The 17,718-nt window shown below is 41.5% G+C and overlaps 1 protein-coding gene across 2 annotated transcripts in view; it reads left to right on the forward strand.

The window, feature by feature from the left end:
* The first annotated feature begins 2,084 nt into the window (after window positions 1-2,084).
* TTC4 (tetratricopeptide repeat domain 4) overlaps window positions 2,085-17,718 on the forward strand; it is a 38,316-nt gene continuing 22,682 nt past the window's right edge. For both annotated transcript variants that reach the window (XM_065886129.1, XM_065886137.1), the window contains exons 1-5: window positions 2,085-2,195; window positions 2,831-2,948; window positions 4,369-4,530; window positions 8,053-8,130; window positions 9,569-9,693. In XM_065886129.1, the coding sequence (XP_065742201.1) occupies window positions 2,085-2,195; window positions 2,831-2,948; window positions 4,369-4,530; window positions 8,053-8,130; window positions 9,569-9,693 (594 nt within the window). The remainder of the gene's footprint in view (window positions 2,196-2,830; window positions 2,949-4,368; window positions 4,531-8,052; window positions 8,131-9,568; window positions 9,694-17,718) is intronic.

Here is a 17,718-nt window from a genome sequence, read left to right on the forward strand (position 1 = left end):
CACAGTCATCTTCCAATAAATGTAGGCCAAGGCCATCAGGATTCTGGGCCTGAGAGAGTAGGAAATGGGGTAGTCATTTTGCATAACCTTGTCCATTGCCAAGAATGTTCACGAGCATTGCCTCATTTGAATCTCACAGTAGCCATATGGACTTAAGGGGAAGGCAGGTTGGCTTCATTGCCCACATTCTCCAAATGAGGACAGGGCTCAAAGACGGTGGGTGTTGTCCAACGTCATGCCAGGAAGCAACAGAAGTGTGGATCCCAAAGGCCTCCCAACTCCCATGCTTGAGCCCTTTCCACCTAGAGACACTGCCGTTTTCATTGGCCCGCATCCTGGTCTTGGTGGCCTTGACAAATAACAGCCACCTATTCTGGGTCTGGGTGGTCTTGAAGCACAAAGGAGTCTGATAGGCTCAATTATTGGCCAAGGCCCCCAAGTAGTCTCGAGTTGGAAGGGTCAAAGAGCACATCCCTTCTCTGAACCTTCCCTACCATCACCTAAAATCTTACAGGATTTTATAGGAATCACATTTAAAAAAGGAAGAAAAAGACTTTGTAGGCTCTGTATTCAGGAAGGGAAAATAAATAAAGAGAATAAAAGGGAATCCTTAGGGAGCGGGCTAGAGGAGGAAGTGTGGAAAAGGAGGTTTGGATTTAGAGGAAAGGGAGCATTTGGACCAGGTGTTCTGCTGGGTGTGGGTGAGATAGAAAGGAAAAGACACACAGTCCTGGCCCTGGAAAGCTCCACGTGTCATCCTTAGCCCTGCTGTCTGTCTCATCCTCGTGTCAAATAATGAGCAAGCCTGCCAGCTCTGCTTCTGGGCTTCAGATCTCTTTTCTCCCTTGGCCTCTCACCAGCATTCTCCTTGTCAATCTCTTAATCCAGACTCCCCCATCAATCCTTCACCTGGCAACCCAGGCCTTCCTAAGACAAATTTGCCCATAGGTCTGTCAGTGGCTCACTGTCCTCTGCAGGATAAAGGGCTACAGGGCAGTCAGGCCCTCTGGCCCCCACCCACCTTGCTGGCCTTCCTCTTAACTCTTGCGGTAGCCAGCATGCAGGCTGTTGCCCACACGCGTGTCTCTGCACATGGGCTCCCACTGCCTAAAATGCCCAACTTCCCTTCAGCCCCCATCCATCTGCAGAGATAGTCCTCATCTCTGCTCCCAGGTCTGTGTCACCTCCTCTGTGAAACCTCCCTGAACCCCTGAGGGAACACCCACTCCTCTGCGCCTCCACTGCACAGGCTTGTGACCAGCTGGGGTTTAGATTGGTCTGCCACCTGCCTGTCTTTCCTTCTAGACTAGGCTGTGAGCTGCCAAGACTGTAGCACCCGATGCAGGGCCCAGCAGCCAGTTGCTGGGTAACCCCGGGGTTGCAGGAAGGCTTACCTGGCCCGGAGGCCTTGTTCCCATCTGAGCTGTGGGGACTGAGGGTAGAGATGGTTAACCTCAGAAACAGAGTGTGAGTACATCACTCCTTTCCTCAGAACTCTCCAGAAGGTCCCACTGCACGCTGAGGAAAACCCAAACGCTCAGACTCACAGCCCATTATCCCTCCCACCTACCTTCTACTCACACTCCTTGCTGCACCGCCCGAGCCCGGCCCTCCCTGTTCCCTCCATGGGTAATCCTCTTGCGCAGACAACCCCCAGCCTCTTCCTTTGCTTGAATGCCTGCCCACCCTGTTTAAAACTTTTCTTCCACCACCTGACAAGCTCTCACATCTTATTTGTTTGTCTGTCTCTCTCCTCTACCTAATCAACTCCTAGAGGGCAGGGATTTTACCTGCTTTGCCTAGCGCTGTATACCCAGCGATTAGAACAGGCCTGGAACACGGAAGGAGCTTAGGAACTATGGGTTGACTGAACCCACGACCCCAAAAGTACTCGGGAGGGGGCGGCGGGGCCGGTGCTTCCCGGGGTAGGGGTGGAGTCGGGTCGGCCACGCCCCCAGAAAGGCGGAACCAGAGGCACAAGGGCCGGCGCAGCCCGGAAGATTGAAGGAAGGGCACCCACGCCGCCGGAAGTTGTCGAGTGATTCTCAGCATCTGGACCGTGGCAGGAGAGCTAGGGAGCTGACATGGAGCGGCAGGAGCAGGACGCGGGCTCTGACGACGCCATGGACTCGTTCCTGGAAAAGTTCCAGAGCCAGCCTTATCGCGGCGGGTTCCACGAGGACCAGTGGGAGGAGGTGAGCGGGCCCGGGGTCTCCGCAAGTGTGTGTGTGTGTGTGTGTGTGTGTGTGCGCGCGCGCGTCGTCCGAACTCCTGGGGCCTCCAGGGCGCCGAGGCGCCTCCCTCACCTCCGAGCCCTGCCGCTGCCAGCGGAAACGTGGTTTCTACTTGAGTGTTAAAAATCGGCCCCGAAGTTTTGAGGGTCCTCTTAAGCTGCCAGTACGTTTAGGTGTACAGGTTTTGGAGTCAGAAACCTGTGACTCCACCACATACTGGCTGTAATACTGGGTCAGTTATTTCATCTATCTGAGCCCGTCCCCTCATTTGTAAGATTCCTCGAACTGTAACACCAATCTCGTGGGATTGTGGCAAAGCTGAAGTGAGAGGGTGGGTAAAGTGCCAGGAACATACGAGCGCTCAATTGATGGTGATTACTACCACTCTTATAAGAATGTGAGAAAGATCTTTAGGGATTATTCTACACTCTGTTTTACAGATGGGAAACTGGGGCCTGGATAGGGAGAGAGAAAGGCAATCATGAAGATTTGCAAATTATGATGAGTAAGAAAACTTTGATGTAGAGACATGGAATTGGATGTACTCAGTGGAAAATCCTATTTATGTAGTTCATTCTTCTCTTAACAATCTCCAGGAATTTGAAAAGATCCCCTTATTTATGAAGAAAGCGCCATCAGAAATTGATCCCCAGGAGAATCCTGACTTGGCTTGCCTCCAGTCAATTATTTTTGATGAAGAGCGATCTCCAGAAGGTATCTTCAATGACTCTAACATTTGTTTTGCTTCTCCATTGAATTGAGATAAAGTGTGAGTCAGAAAGCTTCTGATGGATAACAAGAAGTAGTTAGCCCAAGCTAACTTGTCACTATTTATTCCAAATATACTTCTTTGGATACCTACTAAATGCTAGGCATTGGGGATACAGGAATGAATGAGACTGCCCTCAAAAGTTACATTCCAGTGGATAGCCAAACTGCCCTAAAGAATCAGGACAAACCTGTGTGATAAGTGCCAACGTGTAACTATAGGTGCTGTTGGAATACTAAAGGTGGGGGAGGTAGGAGTGGGCTTTCACTGGGTGGGAAATTTGAACTGAATTATAACAATTTTGTAGGCTTTTGCCAAGTTGAGGAGGGTAATTTGCATTCCAGGTACTCAAACAACAGGCGCAAAAACAGAAGTGTAATTTCCCCCCGTTTCTTCTGTACTTAAAAAAAAGTCCTCTCAGACTTCCCTGGTGGTATAGCGGTTAAGAATCTGCCTGCCAATGCAGGGGACATGGGTTTGAGCCCTGATCGGGGAAGATCCCACATGCCACGGAACAGCTAAGCCCATGTGCCACAACTACTGAGCCTGCGCTCTAGAGCCCGTGAGCCACAACTACTGAGCCCATGTGCCACAAGTACTGAAGCCTGCGCTCCTAGAGCCCGTGCTCCTCAACAAGAGAAGCCACCGCAATGAGAAGCCCGCGCACCGTAATGAAGAGTAGCCTCCGCTAACTGCAACTAGAGAAAGCCTGCGTGCAGCAACGAACACCCAACTCAGCCAAAAATAAATAAATAAATAAATAAATAAATAAGAAGAAAGCAAAATAATATTTGAAAAAAAGAGTCCTCTTTTCAAGAGCTAGGATAAGTATATATATATATATATATATATATATATATATATATATATTTTTTTTTTTTTTTTTTTTTGCGGTACGCGGGCCTCTCACTGTTGTGGCCTCTCCCGTTGCGGAGCACAGGCTCCGGACGCGCAGGCTCAGTGGCCATGGCTCACGGGCCCAGCCGCTCTGCGGCATGTGGGATCTTCCCGGACAGGGGCACGAATCCGTGTCCCCTGCATCAGCAGGCGGACTCTCAACCACTGCGCCACCAGGGAAGCCCAGGATAAGTATACTTTTTTCCTTTATGCTTTTTTTTTTTTTTTTTTTGGTAAACACTTAATAATCTACCTTGTAAAATATTTGGAATTGATTGTAGTTAAGTATGTGTGACTTTATTTCTCCGTGGTGATACCCAGTTTTATAGCATTTGTTTTTGAGTTTTCTTTCCCTATTGGTTTCTTGTTTTTGTTTGTCATATGTTACATTATTGCATGATTTAGAATTATTTTTAATGAGCCCTTTAAAAAATAGGAAATGGTGATCATTTTTTCTCTTTTTTGCAGAACAGGCCAGGACCTTTAAAGACGAGGGCAATGATTACTTTAAAGAAAAAGACTATAAGAAAGCTGTGATTTCGTACACTGAAGGATTAAAGAAGAAATGTGCAGACCCTGATTTGAATGCTGTTCTTTACTCCAACCGGGCAGCAGCACAGTACTATCTGGGTAATTTATTCCATTATTTAGTACTTTCTAAAAAATTAACTTATGATAAAGACAACTGTGTGATGGCTAGTGGAGGGTTTGAGAATGTCGGCGGAAGAGGAGCTGCTCATCCCAGAAGCCTAGGATAGCTTACTCTAACTGAGCTCTGCTTTTCTAGATAGACTTGGTGAAAAGGGAAACCAGGTACGTTGTATAATTCTTACTGTCTGAACCAAATGAGTAACATCAAATACCTTAATACATGAGTTGGTATGATCTGGAATTTTTGAGCCCAAATGCTTCTACTCTCTCTCTCACAAAAGAAAGTTTTTTTCTGGCCTCTTCTCAAGGATGCTAGAAGGGTTAAGGCAATAGAGTTCTTTGTGTGAGAGAAACTGTATTAATACAAGGGAGAATTTCTCAGAGTATTCTTTGGGACCTTTGAAGTAAAACATTCTTTGAACAAGTAAATTTGGACAGTGCTCCTGCTTCACGGGAGATCCGCAGTGCACATTAGTATGTTAATGCTGAGAAAACCTACAGCAAAGAACCTTACCCTGTGATTCTCAGGTTTTATAAGCCTCCTTTTCAAGTAACATTTATTAACATGCAGGACTGTTCTGCAGACATGACTTTGGGAAACACTGATTAATTGTTTGGGTGGCATTATTGTTGGTGACTATAGTCTTGGTCGTATTAGACCCATGTTACTTATCACAGAGTTTTAGAGAGGACCTGGGAACGACCTCAGCCTTTTCTGAGGGGCTGGTAGACAATAAGCCTTGCAGTCTAGCTGGGATAAGTCTGTTGGGACTCGTCACCATTGGAGCAGAGTTTCTTTCTAATCATAGGCCACTCCAGCTGTCTTCTCCTTTAGAACTTTAGAGATTATTTGAGCCAACCAGCCCCGTCATTTTACATAGGCCCAGAGAGCGACCCCTTTGGTTAGTGCCAGAACCTTGACTAGAAACCCACTCTTCTAACTTCTGGAGGAATACATTTTCTTCATTGAGCAAACTGAGTTCTTGTTCCGTGCTAGGCACTGGCATCATAGAAGTGAGTTAAGACCTGACCTTTCCCTAAAGGAGCTTAATTCATTTACCTATTCAGTCAGTAAATAGAAAGCATTTACTGTGTGTAGGCACTGCACTGTGAATAAGAGCTACATAGTTCCTTTCCTTGGGGAACTAAAGAATGTCATGTATAGGGCTAATAAGACCAAAAACACCTTGAAAGAAAAAAACCGCATGTAATGTGATAACCAGAGGAGCAAATGTGTAATATTCAGAGACATTCCTTAAACGATGTCACTGGTATGGCTTACAGAGCACTTTCACATTTTTTTTTAATCCCTCTTGACCTCATAGCAGCTATGTAAGATAAATGAGGTTAACAGCTTTATCCCTAGTTAGCAGAGTAAGAAACTGTAGTAATAAATGTAGTAAAATGAATTGTTGAAGGGTACACAGTGCTAGCGTTAGGATGTGGAATTGAGTTTGATTCAGAATACACTAAATGGAAGACCCCTTTACCCACGCTTCCGGAGGTACCTGGTGCTGTTGATTCTTCAGTCCTGAGTACTTTGTAGGTTCTACAGTATAGCTTGGTAGCTTTGAGTTTTCCCCCTGCTGGCTTAGAAGTCAGTTTTCTCAAGCCGAATTAGGCATTTAGCCTGTGTCTCTTTGTTCTCCAGCTTTAAAATGTGTTCTCTGTTGTTCTCATTCTTGTTGTCTCTGTGGATTTATGGCTTTTTTGTGGCAGAGGGGAAGTGGTAGGGGTTGAACTGCATGTGTTCAGTCTACTGCCTTTTACCAGAAGTTTTTGGATTTCTCTTATATGTATTTTTTCCATAGTTAGGATCATGCTGTTCTTCCAATTTTGTATTCAGTTCTTTTCACTTAATTTTATAACATAAACAATTTCACCTGTCATTAAATTATTTGTGAATACTATTTTAATAGCTACATAAAGTTGCATCATATGGACATACCAGGGTTTACACTATTTGCTTTACTATTCTGCTGTTGTTGAGTATATAGCTGCTTTTAGGTTTGTTTTGTTTTGTTTTGTTTTTTGCGGTACGCGGGCCTCTCACTGTTGTGGCCTCTCCTGTTGCGGAGCACAGGCTCCGGATGCGCAGGCTCAGCGGCCATGGTTCACGGGCCCAGCCGCTCCGCGGCATGTGAGATCTTCCCGGACCGGGGCACGAACCCTTGTCCCCTGCATCGGCAGGCAGATTCTCAACCACTGCGCCACCAGGGAAGCCCTAGGTTTTTTTAAGTAATGCAAAAATGAACAAAGTTAGCGATAAAGTTTTTCCAGTAATTCTGGTTTTTCTTTAGGATTTGGCAAAAAGCTATGACTCACAGGCCACATCTGGATCCCTGACCTCTTGTGAGCTAAACGTGTTTTTTACATTTTTAAAGGATTGTAAAACAAAGAAGAATGTATAACAGACCATATGTAGCCTGGAAAGTCTGAAATATTTACTATATGGCCCTTTAGAGAAAAATTTTGCAGACCCCCAGGCTAGACCCCCAGTGAAATTAATAGGTAAATACCAAGGTGTTAAGTAATACTTACAGTATAAACTAGAAAGTGAAAGTCTATCTCATGCCTCCTAGTTTGGATAACCAGTGTGTATGATTGCACACCTTTTTTAAATGCACTTACAAATATGTATGTGTGTGTACCTGTGTCTGTATATTTAGATTGGTGTGTTTTATAAAGATGGGCTTCTATACACATTGACCCACCACTTAAAATAATATAGCACAGACATCCTATCATGCTTCTACATGCAGAACTGTCTCACTCTTTTAAATAGCTGTATAGTATTTAGTAGTATGGATTTACCATAATTTATTTCATCATTACTAAATGGAGGGTATTTAGGTTATCTCCAGCTTTTCATAATTAAAAGTAATGCAGCAGTTAACATGCTTTTAGATTTATCCTTTTACATTTTTGCAAGCATTTTTTTTGTTTTGTTTTTTTGCGAGCATTTTTTTTTTTTTAACATCTTTATTGTTTTGCAAGCATTTTTAAGGATCAGTTCTTAGAAGAGTATTGTTGGGTCAAAGTGTGTGTACAAAGTGCATGCCAATTTGCTTTCTAATTTACTCTTAGAGTGTCCTTTTTCCATATCTTCACCAATACTGGATATTATCTGTTTTTAGTTTTTACCAATTTCATGTTAATTTTAATTTCTCTGATCATTAGTGATGTTGAGTATCTCTCCATATGCTTACTAGCCATTTATAGTTGTTCGGTGGGTTGCCTGATGCTGTAAACATTTCTAAGGTGCTTGATGAGCACAACTATATTTTTTTCTATTGGGTTGGCCAAAAAGTTCGTTCGGCTTTTTCTGTAAGATGTTATGAAAAACCCGAACGAACCTTTTGGCCAACCCAATATAAACAGTTGCTCTGATTTTTATCTCTCCAAGATTGTCCAAGAGTGTTTTTGTTTCTACACACAAAATTTTGGAAGTAATCTGATCTCAAAACGTGTTTTCTCTTTTACTGAATGGTGTTTTGTTAGGCAATTTTCGTTCTGCTCTCAATGATGTGACAGCTGCCAGAAAGCTAAAACCCTGCCACCTGAAAGCCATAGTAAGAGGTAAGTCTTGTAGAGCTGTAGTATGATTGTCATCGCGGAAAAGCTGGCATGCACTGCACCAGAAGTATTTTAAGCTTTGATATGAAGGTGCTAAGATACTAATGAAGTCATCTTATTTTTGCCATCTTGATATTAAGTCCTTGTCAACAGCAACATGCCATTTTTAAAAGAATTCCCCAGAGAATAATCCAACCCTCTGTGTTTTAAGAATTTGTAGAGAAATTGAAACTTCTCATTTTAAATTAATAAAGATAAAATGAATTAAAATAAAGCAGTTTTAAAAGCCACATTCTAATTTTTTTTCCAAACTAGCTGATTGAAAGGCAAGATCTTCAAATGCCATGTTAATGTTAATTAAAAGATAAGTTATGGGACTTTGGCTGCTAACTCTAATGCTGAGATGTTCCCAGATTATTTTTTCTCTTGTAGTCTGACCTTTGTGTGTAATAATAGTGCTTTTATTACTTTTATACTTCACCTTTTCTTTGAGAAGCTCAAAGGTGATTTGTAAACTTTAATTTATTCATTACATATTAATCTCTGTATCCTCATGACCAACTTAAAATGCTTTATCAAAGTTATTGCTTAATTAATCATGGTTAGGGGGTTTAAGTAGATCTAGGTCTTTCAGCTGTAGGGAAAGGAGGTACTAAACAAAGATGGGCAAGTAAATTGAGTATAGTCCTGTGGAATTTGCCACAGGCTGGAAGTCTGTACTTTGATTGAATTGTCACTTTTACCTTACCATGTGACCATGGCGAGACACCCACTCTGAGTATCAGTATGCCCATCTCTGGAAGATCAGGTTGGATTCTATTGACATTTAAGCCCTTACAGTTCCAATATTTTTAAATTCTGTGGAAAGCCCAAAGAGGCTAACTGGAGACAAAACATGATTAAAGGAGAGGCAGCTTAAACTGGTAGCCATCAAGAACAATTTTAGGAGAGACCTAATGTCTTTGGTCTTGCCATTGCTTTTGTGAATGACTGAGACAAATTCTGCTTCTCTCTCCATTTAAAGAAAATCATCTCAGATGAACTTTATTTTTCTCATTTATAGATGAGGAACCTGAAGCTCAGGGATGCTCAGTCCTTTGTCTAATGTTTAGTTGGTAAATGACAGCCAGATTTCCAGTCCAGATCTGTCTGATTCCAAAGACTGTGTTCTTTGCCACTAAGCTGTAGCCTTCCCTACTTTAAGAGTCCTTGATACCAGCAAGGCTTACAGGAGTTTTGAGCTGAATGGGCCCTAGAAATCTTTCTGATCTAAGATACAAGAAATAGTCTTCCTTGTCTGGGGAATGTACTACAAGGGTCTTTATCATCCATTTTCCCTTCAGGGTACTGGCTGGTAGCTGGTTAAGGTTGGGGGTCCCTTTCAAGGATGGCTCTTCCCATGCCTGTTGTCCACAGATACTAAGGGTGCTGGGTTCTACAGGTGCCTTATGCCATCTGGAACTGAAAAACTATGTCGAGGCTGTGAACTGGTGCGATGAGGGGCTGCAGATAGATGCCACAGAGAAGAAGCTTCTGGAAATGAGGGCTAAAGCAGACAAGTTGAAGGTTGGTGGCAAAATCAGCCAATTGGCATTTGCTAATTAGCATTAATTAATTAATTAGCATTTCCCAGATTGTATCTTGGGTCATTGTAAACTTTTTCTTCTTTAAAACAAAACCCAGGGAATTCCCTGGCGATCCAGCGGTTAGGACTCGGCGCCGAGGGCCACGGTTCAATCCCTGGTCAGGAGCTAAGATCCCACAGGCCATGTGTGGGATCAGCCAAAACAACAACAGCCAGCCAAACAACAACAACAAACAAAACCCAAAATGAGTCCCTACCCTTGGCACTCTGGAGGATACAGATAAATAAACAAGCAAGTGCATAAATATTATAATATGATAGAGGCAAGGAAGAATACATAGTACTTGATAAATTTATAACTATTACGATTTGAATAAATAGATTAGTGCCATAGTCTAGTCTGCACACTGATAGCTATTGAAAGAGAGGAGGGGAAAGGACAGTTAAACATTTAAGCAAAATCTTAAGCTTCTATAATACTGTGTAACTCCCAGCATTAAGACACCTATAACTTGCTCATGAAATGCTACATTTCTGGCACATAACAGCAACAGTGATGATAAAATTAACTCTGTAGTCTGTAATAACAGACTGCCAACACTACCAAAAAAAAAAATCCAACATTTAGATAGCACTTACTGTATGTATGTTCCAAGTGCTATTTAAAAATTTTTACTTATATGAATCCATCTGAACCACACACAGTCCTATAAGAGAGGCACTATTGTAATTTACCTTCCACTAGTGAGGTAGCTAAAGCAGAGAAAGTTGCCCAAGTCACACAACTGGTGAAGCTGGGCTTCAAAGTCAGGCTGTTTGGCTCCAGAGTCCACATTCTTAGTCCTGTGCATTATTGCCTCACAAGTCTGTTCAGTACAAATCCAGACTTGAGTTCTCTTGATTCCTGGTATAGGTTCACTGCTTATACTATGGAATGGGAATTTTCAGTGCCAAGGGAGCCTAGAGCTGGCCCTGAACAGGGATAAGTTTTTAGTCAGAGGTCATTTTGGTCGTATCTACAAAAGTAGATATGTGTGGACCCACGTGGCTCAATAACAGAATTCTGAGCCTAGGCAACTAGGGGAGGGCCAGAATTTCTAGAAGTGGTATACACAGGAGAGAAGATCTAGAGGGCTACTGTGGAAGGCCATCGCCGAGCTTATCTGCAGAAAAACCCTTGTTCGACCTAAATGAAAGCTTTTAGGTCCTGCAGCATAATTAAAGGGAGATTTCAGGGCCCAAAAGCCTGACATTAGGTATAGGTGACATTGCTTGCAGAGTATCAGGAGTATACCCTTTTATCTGAGTATAAATTGATTTTGGATTCCCATGTGCTTGGTATATGTGAGCAATAGACCCATATGGTTATGTTAAGATCAGACAAAATAGACTTCAAGGCAATGACTGTTACCAGAGATAAAGCAAGGCATTTTTTTTTTAATGATGAAAGGGTCAGCTTATCAAGCATATTTAACAATTCTAAATGTGTATGTACCTAATAATAGAACTTCAAAATGTATGAAGCAAAAATTGACAACTCACAGAAGGAAGAGACAAATGTATAAATAGGTAGAAATGTCAACATCCCTCTTTCAGAGTAACTGATAGACTTAAGTAGATAAAGAAATCAGTAAAGAGAAGTGATGTCAGCAAAAATAGCCAGCTAAAGACCCGGAAAATTTTTCTCCATAAAGTCCATGGAAAATGGACAAAAATGCTCAATCAACTTTTTCATAACTCTGAAATGAATGGAAGGCTTGCAGCAATCTGGGTAGTGTTGGTTCAAGAAAAATGGCTGAACCTCCGTAAGAACAGCAAGCTTTGTGGCATTTTTAACTTGCCCTATCCCCATCTCCTCCCTCGCTAGTTGCATAGTAGCCTTGAAAGCAAACAGCCCACAATCATGGTGAAAATGAGCAGCCTGGCGGCCACCAGAAGCAGAACAGGATTAGAGCTCCTTCAAAGCCCCATTCCCAGAGGATTGTCATTATTTGACCATCTAGAAGATCCCACTTACAAGTGGTTTTTATTTGACACATCTTGAAGCTATCCCAGTAGGAAAAGCTTTTTCACAGTGTTGATGTAGGAGGCATTTGTTAAAAACAATTTAAGGCAGTTATTTAAGATTGCACCTGCCTGAGGCAGTGGAAAACCCCTGAGGCAAATAATAGGCTTACCAGAAAACTTAAAAGGGGAAGCTGGGGAATGAGATTCTGTAGGGGCTTTGAAAAGCTCCAACATATTCCTGGAAATCTAGAAGGTCACATATGTGCTCTTGCTATGCATGTGCTCAGGAGAGATCTAAGAATGTCCTAAGCTCTAACCTCTGGCTGATTTGGAACCTTTGTGCCAGCAGGAAATGAAGGCTAAGGCTGAATTGTTAACTACTGGGGTGATTGTTGAAGCCTTGTCCAAACATGCCTGCAGAGCCCCTTGGCAAAGACTGGGAGACTTTTTGGCTCCAGGCGTTTAGGGAAATCTGTCCAGTCATTATCTCACCATTAAGCTAACTGGAGACTTCGGTAGTCACATATAACAGAGAATACAGGCTTTACAGAATTAGTTCAGAAAAGTCACTAAACAAACAATAGCGACAGCAACAACAAACACTGGGGAGGGGAGAGAGAGCATATGCTTTCCAGAGTTGCCACATTATATTATTTTAAATGTCCAGTTTTCAACAAAAAATTACAAGACATGCAAAGGATCAAAGTGTGGTCCACATCCAGGAAGAGAAATCAACAGAAACGGTCCCTGAGGAAGCCCAGACATGAGACTTAAAAGGTAAAAAACTTTCAACCAGCTATTTAAAATATGTTCTAAGAACTGCTGCCTGAAAAACAATGCACCATCTAGAAGTTGAGAATTAAGTTTTATTCAGCAGACTTGCTGAGGACTTAAGCCTGGGATACAGCCTCTCAGACAGCTTTGAAGGACTGTTCTGAGCAGGTAGGGGAGAAGCAAAGATACAGGAAAAAAAACAACAACATGTGGTCGAACATCAAAAGACTACTGCTAGTTAAAGAAACAGACATTTCAAGTTAATGAATTTAGTGCTTTTCTCTGTGGGGAGATGGGCTTATTGAAATTATTCCTTTGATATGCACGTTAACTATAGGACCAGTATTCTGTTTTTTTCCGTGCTGAGCTGAGCATCCCTTAGGATGCACCATCAGGGTGGCTGCAGTGGCTGATGGCTTGATGGCCACAAAATTCTTTGTTTACTGAAATGGCAGGTTACATTCTTTGTCCACAGTGCCTCCTCTTGATCATAAATTCGACCAATGTTTGGGAGGCATTTCATGACCAATTTTTTCCCACTGAGCTGGGAAGGCTCATTCCTAGATCAGGCAAAGAGCCTGTTGGTAGGCTACTCAATGTGCTAATTTTGGATCAGGTCCTACTGATAATCTTAAATTCTTTGGATCGCCTGTCTTACTAGTCTGTTATTTAGGAAATGTTTTCCCTTGTTGCTTCTTCCCATATCTAGAGTTGCACTATTACAATTATTCTGTGTGGAGTTGTATATATGATCAACTGCCTCAAGATGTTTAACCATCATTAATTTTGTTGGAGGCCTGGTTACACATTGGGTAATGCAAGAGACAACAATCTTATAAAACAGACAGGATATAAGTAATATAGCTAGTAAATTAATAAAGTTGTAGTGCAGCAAAGAGAGGCACAAGGTGTAAATAATTTGAAAACAACAAGAGAGCAAGTTAAAATAATGGTTAGTATAGCTAGTTGTAATGTTGTCACAGTAAGCCATCAGGTCCACAGGGGAGCCAGCTGGAGAAGCCAAATGCAGGAGGGATCAGGTAGAGAGAAAAAAATTAATGTTTCATCTTTGTTTACAAAGGTATACTTTCTCAATTTGTTGTAGGTCATGGTTGCCATAAGAGGAAAGCTTTTCTGGAAAGCCAAGATTAAAAGCTGGTATATTTCAGAAAAAGTCATAAAATTATAAATCATATTTATCAGTTCATTCAGTCCCATGTAATATGTCCTGTTGATCTAGGTGGAGGCATTGGGTTTTCCATTAGAGTTTTGTAATTTCTTTTTTTTTTTAAATAAATGTATTTATTTTATTTATTTTATTTATTTTTGCTGTGCACAGGCTTTCTCTAGCTGCGGTGAGCGGGGGCTGCTCTTTGCTGTGGTGCGCGGGCTACTCTTCGCTGTGGTGAGAGGGCTTCTCATTGTGTTGGCTTCTCTTGTTGTAGAGCACGGGCTTTAGGTGCGTGGGCTTCAGTAGTTGTGGCTCACGGGCCCTAGAGCGCAGGCTCAGTAGCTGTGGAGCATGGGCTTAGTTGCTCCACAGCATGTGGGATCTTCCCAGACCAGGGCTCGAACCCGTGTCCGCTGCGTTGGCAGGCAGATTCTAAACCACTGCGCCACTAGGGAAGCCCCTTTTGTAATTTCTTACCCATTTCAGTGGTATGATCTAAAAGTTATCAGAAATTAATATTTTTCAAAGTCCTTGTGAATCTTCTTGAAGATTTTCATTTTATAAAAGCATCAAAGTAAAATAGTGATTGTCTGTAAATGACAAAAGACTTAAAATGGCATGGTTAAAGATCTGATTACAATGTAATTGACAAGAAACTTGGTTATTTCTGTGACATACAACATTCTAAGATAATAATTAGAATTATGACTGATAACATACCAGGACAATAAGATTTTTAGGAATTCCATATAAAATTTGGAATATCTATATTAACATTTACCCACACAGCATAATCTAAGGTTTATTTCCAATCACTTGACAATATTTTTCAAGTAATTTAACATACCAAATAAACCTAATTAGTTTAATATTCCTCTGAGATGCCTCAGGGTTCCTTTGAAGCTTCCCAGAGTTAGCTGGAGGTCAAAAGAACTTCAGTTAGAATTAGATATTTGGGAAGTGTGTCAAGAATATCAAAAAGAAAAAAAAAAAAAAAAAAAGAATATCAAAAAGATTTTAAAAGGTCTGACTTGGTCAAATAAGATCATAGGTCATTGTGAAATAATACTTATTCACTTAACCAAAGTGACAAAAGATTTCAAAAACAGGGACTTCCCTGGTGGTGCAGTGGTTAAGAATCCGCCTGCCAGTGTACGGGACATGGGTTCGATCCCTGGTCCAGGAAGATCCCACATACTGTGGAGCAACTAAGCCCATGTGCCACAACTACTGAGCCTGCAAGACACAACTACTGAGGCTGAGTGCCACAACTACTGAAGCCTGCGTGCTCTAGAGCCCACATGCCACAACTACTGAAGCCCGCGTGCTCTAGGGCCCACTTGCCACAACCGCTGAGCCCATGTGTTGCAACTAATGAAGCCCGTGCACCTAGAGCCCGTGCTCCACAACAAGAGAAGCCACCACAGTGAGAAGCCCGCACACCGCAACCAAGAGTAGCCCCGCTCGCCGCAACTAGAGAAAGCCTGCGTGCAGCAACGAAGACCCAGTGCAGACAAAAAAAAAAAGATTTCAAAAGGAAATACACATCACCTAAAGGCAAAGAAACCCGTATAATCTGTTATTAAAAACAGTATTCCAAGAAAATTTTTTTCTCTTAATAAAGAAAGGAACCAAATCTAGTCCTGCACCAACCTACTTTTTTTTTTTTTTGCGGTACGCGAGCGTCTCACCGTTGGTGGCCTCTCCTGTTGCGGAGCACACGCTCTGGATGCACAGGCTCAGCGGCCATGGCTCACAGGTCCAGCCGCTCTGTGGCATGTGGGATCTTCCCGACTGGGGCACGAACACGTGTCCCCTGCATCGGCAGGCGGACTCTCAACCACTGCGCCACCAGGGAAGCCCCCCAACCTACTTTTAATAACAAAATCCATTTACCTCATTAATTTAATCCCAGCCTGACCATGTGCAAAACTTCTTTTTCAGGGCTTCCTTTCTACAAACCTTCCACAACTTTCTGTATCCATATTAGTTTGTTCCTTATTTTTCCATCTAGAAACAGCCAGCTCTAGGAAAAAATCACTTGTTCCCCTTAAAATGTATTTCCATTCCTCATACCTTCTTTTGCTGAAAACGCACATCGTACTTTACTTGCATACTGAAACATTTCCCTTGTTGTTTTTAGTGCCTTTAATTACATATTACAGTTTTAACCTTTAAAAATCTTAATCTCTAGCAAAACTGACAAGCAGCAAGTAATTGTGAACTGTTTGTTATACTAGCATTTCCTGATTGGCAAATTTGGGAATATTCTAGAACCTCTAGAAACATATATCTTATAGCATAATTTCTTTCCTCAATGTGGTACAAGACGTGTCTAATAAACCCAGACATCTTTAGTTTCCCTCTTGTAAGGAGACAAAAGTAGGTAAGTTTAGACCTGTTTAGCAATTAATGTTCCAGTATTTTATTTGAAATGACTTGGATAGTCAGTGAATTCTCATCATTTAATTTAACTTAGCAAAACTCAAGTTACCAAAAATCAGGAGAAACTATAGATAGACATACCCAAAACATAATTATTCTTAAGAGTTCACCTGTAAACTCTTGTCTCATTTACCTTTACTTTATAACTTATGAAGATATCATCATACTGCGGGTGAAGAATGTCACCTGCCATTATCAGTAAACAGAGGAAGTTGCAGCCATCAAGCCATCAGCCACTGCAGCTGCCCCTGACTGTGTACCCTGAGGGGATTCAGGATGGAGGAAAAAACAGGATACTGGCCCTAGATAGTTAAGATATAGCATATATATCAAAGGAATGATTTCAGTGAGCCCAGACTCTTGCCTCTTCCCATACATAGAAAAGTGTTAAATTCGTTAACTTGAGATGTCTGTTTTTATTTAACAGTAATCTTTCGATGTTCCGACTACCTGGTTTTATGTAGAAACTATATATCCTGGCTCCTCCCTTACCTCTTCAGAGCGGTTCCTAGAGCTGTCTGCCTCCCAGGCTTAAGTCCTCAGCCGGGACTTAAGAGGCTGCCTCCCAGGCTTAAGTCCTCAGCAAGTCCTCCAAATAAAACATAATTCTCAACTTTTAGGTTGTGCATTTTTTTCAGTCAACAATACCAAGTTATTTTTTCTTGCTGATAAACTCTGCAACAGAAATAACATGAACTTAGTTAACCTAGGTACAATAAAATTAAGGTACGTCTATGTCTATATTGATTAAACCAACAAGCTTAAGCTAGCTCTATTACCAGATACAATTTAATATTGAATATTTCCTAGGTCATGTGAACCTGAAACTCATTCTGGCCAGTTTCCATTATATTTAGAAAAATTTAATTTGTAAGTGCTTACTTTTAAGTCAATTAAATGAGCTCTTTTATAAACTTAATTTTGATAATATTTTCCGGAGGTAGAGACATCCTGTATATATAATGTACACACAGACATGAACAGACAAAACTAGAGATCTCATAGCTTTAACTTGTAGTTATGAATCAGGTATTATAAACTTACTAGTTTATAAATAGCAGTTGGAATAAGTTAAATTTATTTGCTCAGTTAATTAAGGCTTATACTATGTGTGGAAATGTGGATTTGTCCTTGATAAATCCCTTAAGGAGGCTATAAGTTAGATTTTGAGTGAAGGAGCCTTTCCAGCAGATTGAGTTTAAAAGAGCCTTTTTGTCTCATTTGGTTTCAGGTTTTACCTGATTGAGCTAACTAGGCTCAGTCTCAGGTGTTTGTGGGCTGTATTTACATTTCTGATTTGTAGAGGTTTGCAACACAAAGACAGTTGCTTTAAATTCTCTAAAGAACTAGTCTGCTGCCTAAATGATATTAAAAGATTGATTGGCCCAACTATGTTTTCTTTAATTTGCATTTTTATATCAGTGAGAAAATTTCCAACTATCTGAAAATGAAGAGTTCTGTGTTCTAGAACTTTAGGGTTCAATTTATCATGCCTTCAAAAGTTTGCACAAGGCATTCAACCAAGGCTCTCTTTCTGAGTGTATAGGGTAAACGCAGAGCAAAAATCTCCATTATTATTTTTATTGGCCCCTGAATATTAACTCCCAGG

This window comes from Phocoena phocoena, chromosome 1 (genome assembly GCF_963924675.1).
Source record: "Phocoena phocoena chromosome 1, mPhoPho1.1, whole genome shotgun sequence".
Lineage (NCBI taxonomy): Eukaryota > Metazoa > Chordata > Mammalia > Artiodactyla > Phocoenidae > Phocoena > Phocoena phocoena.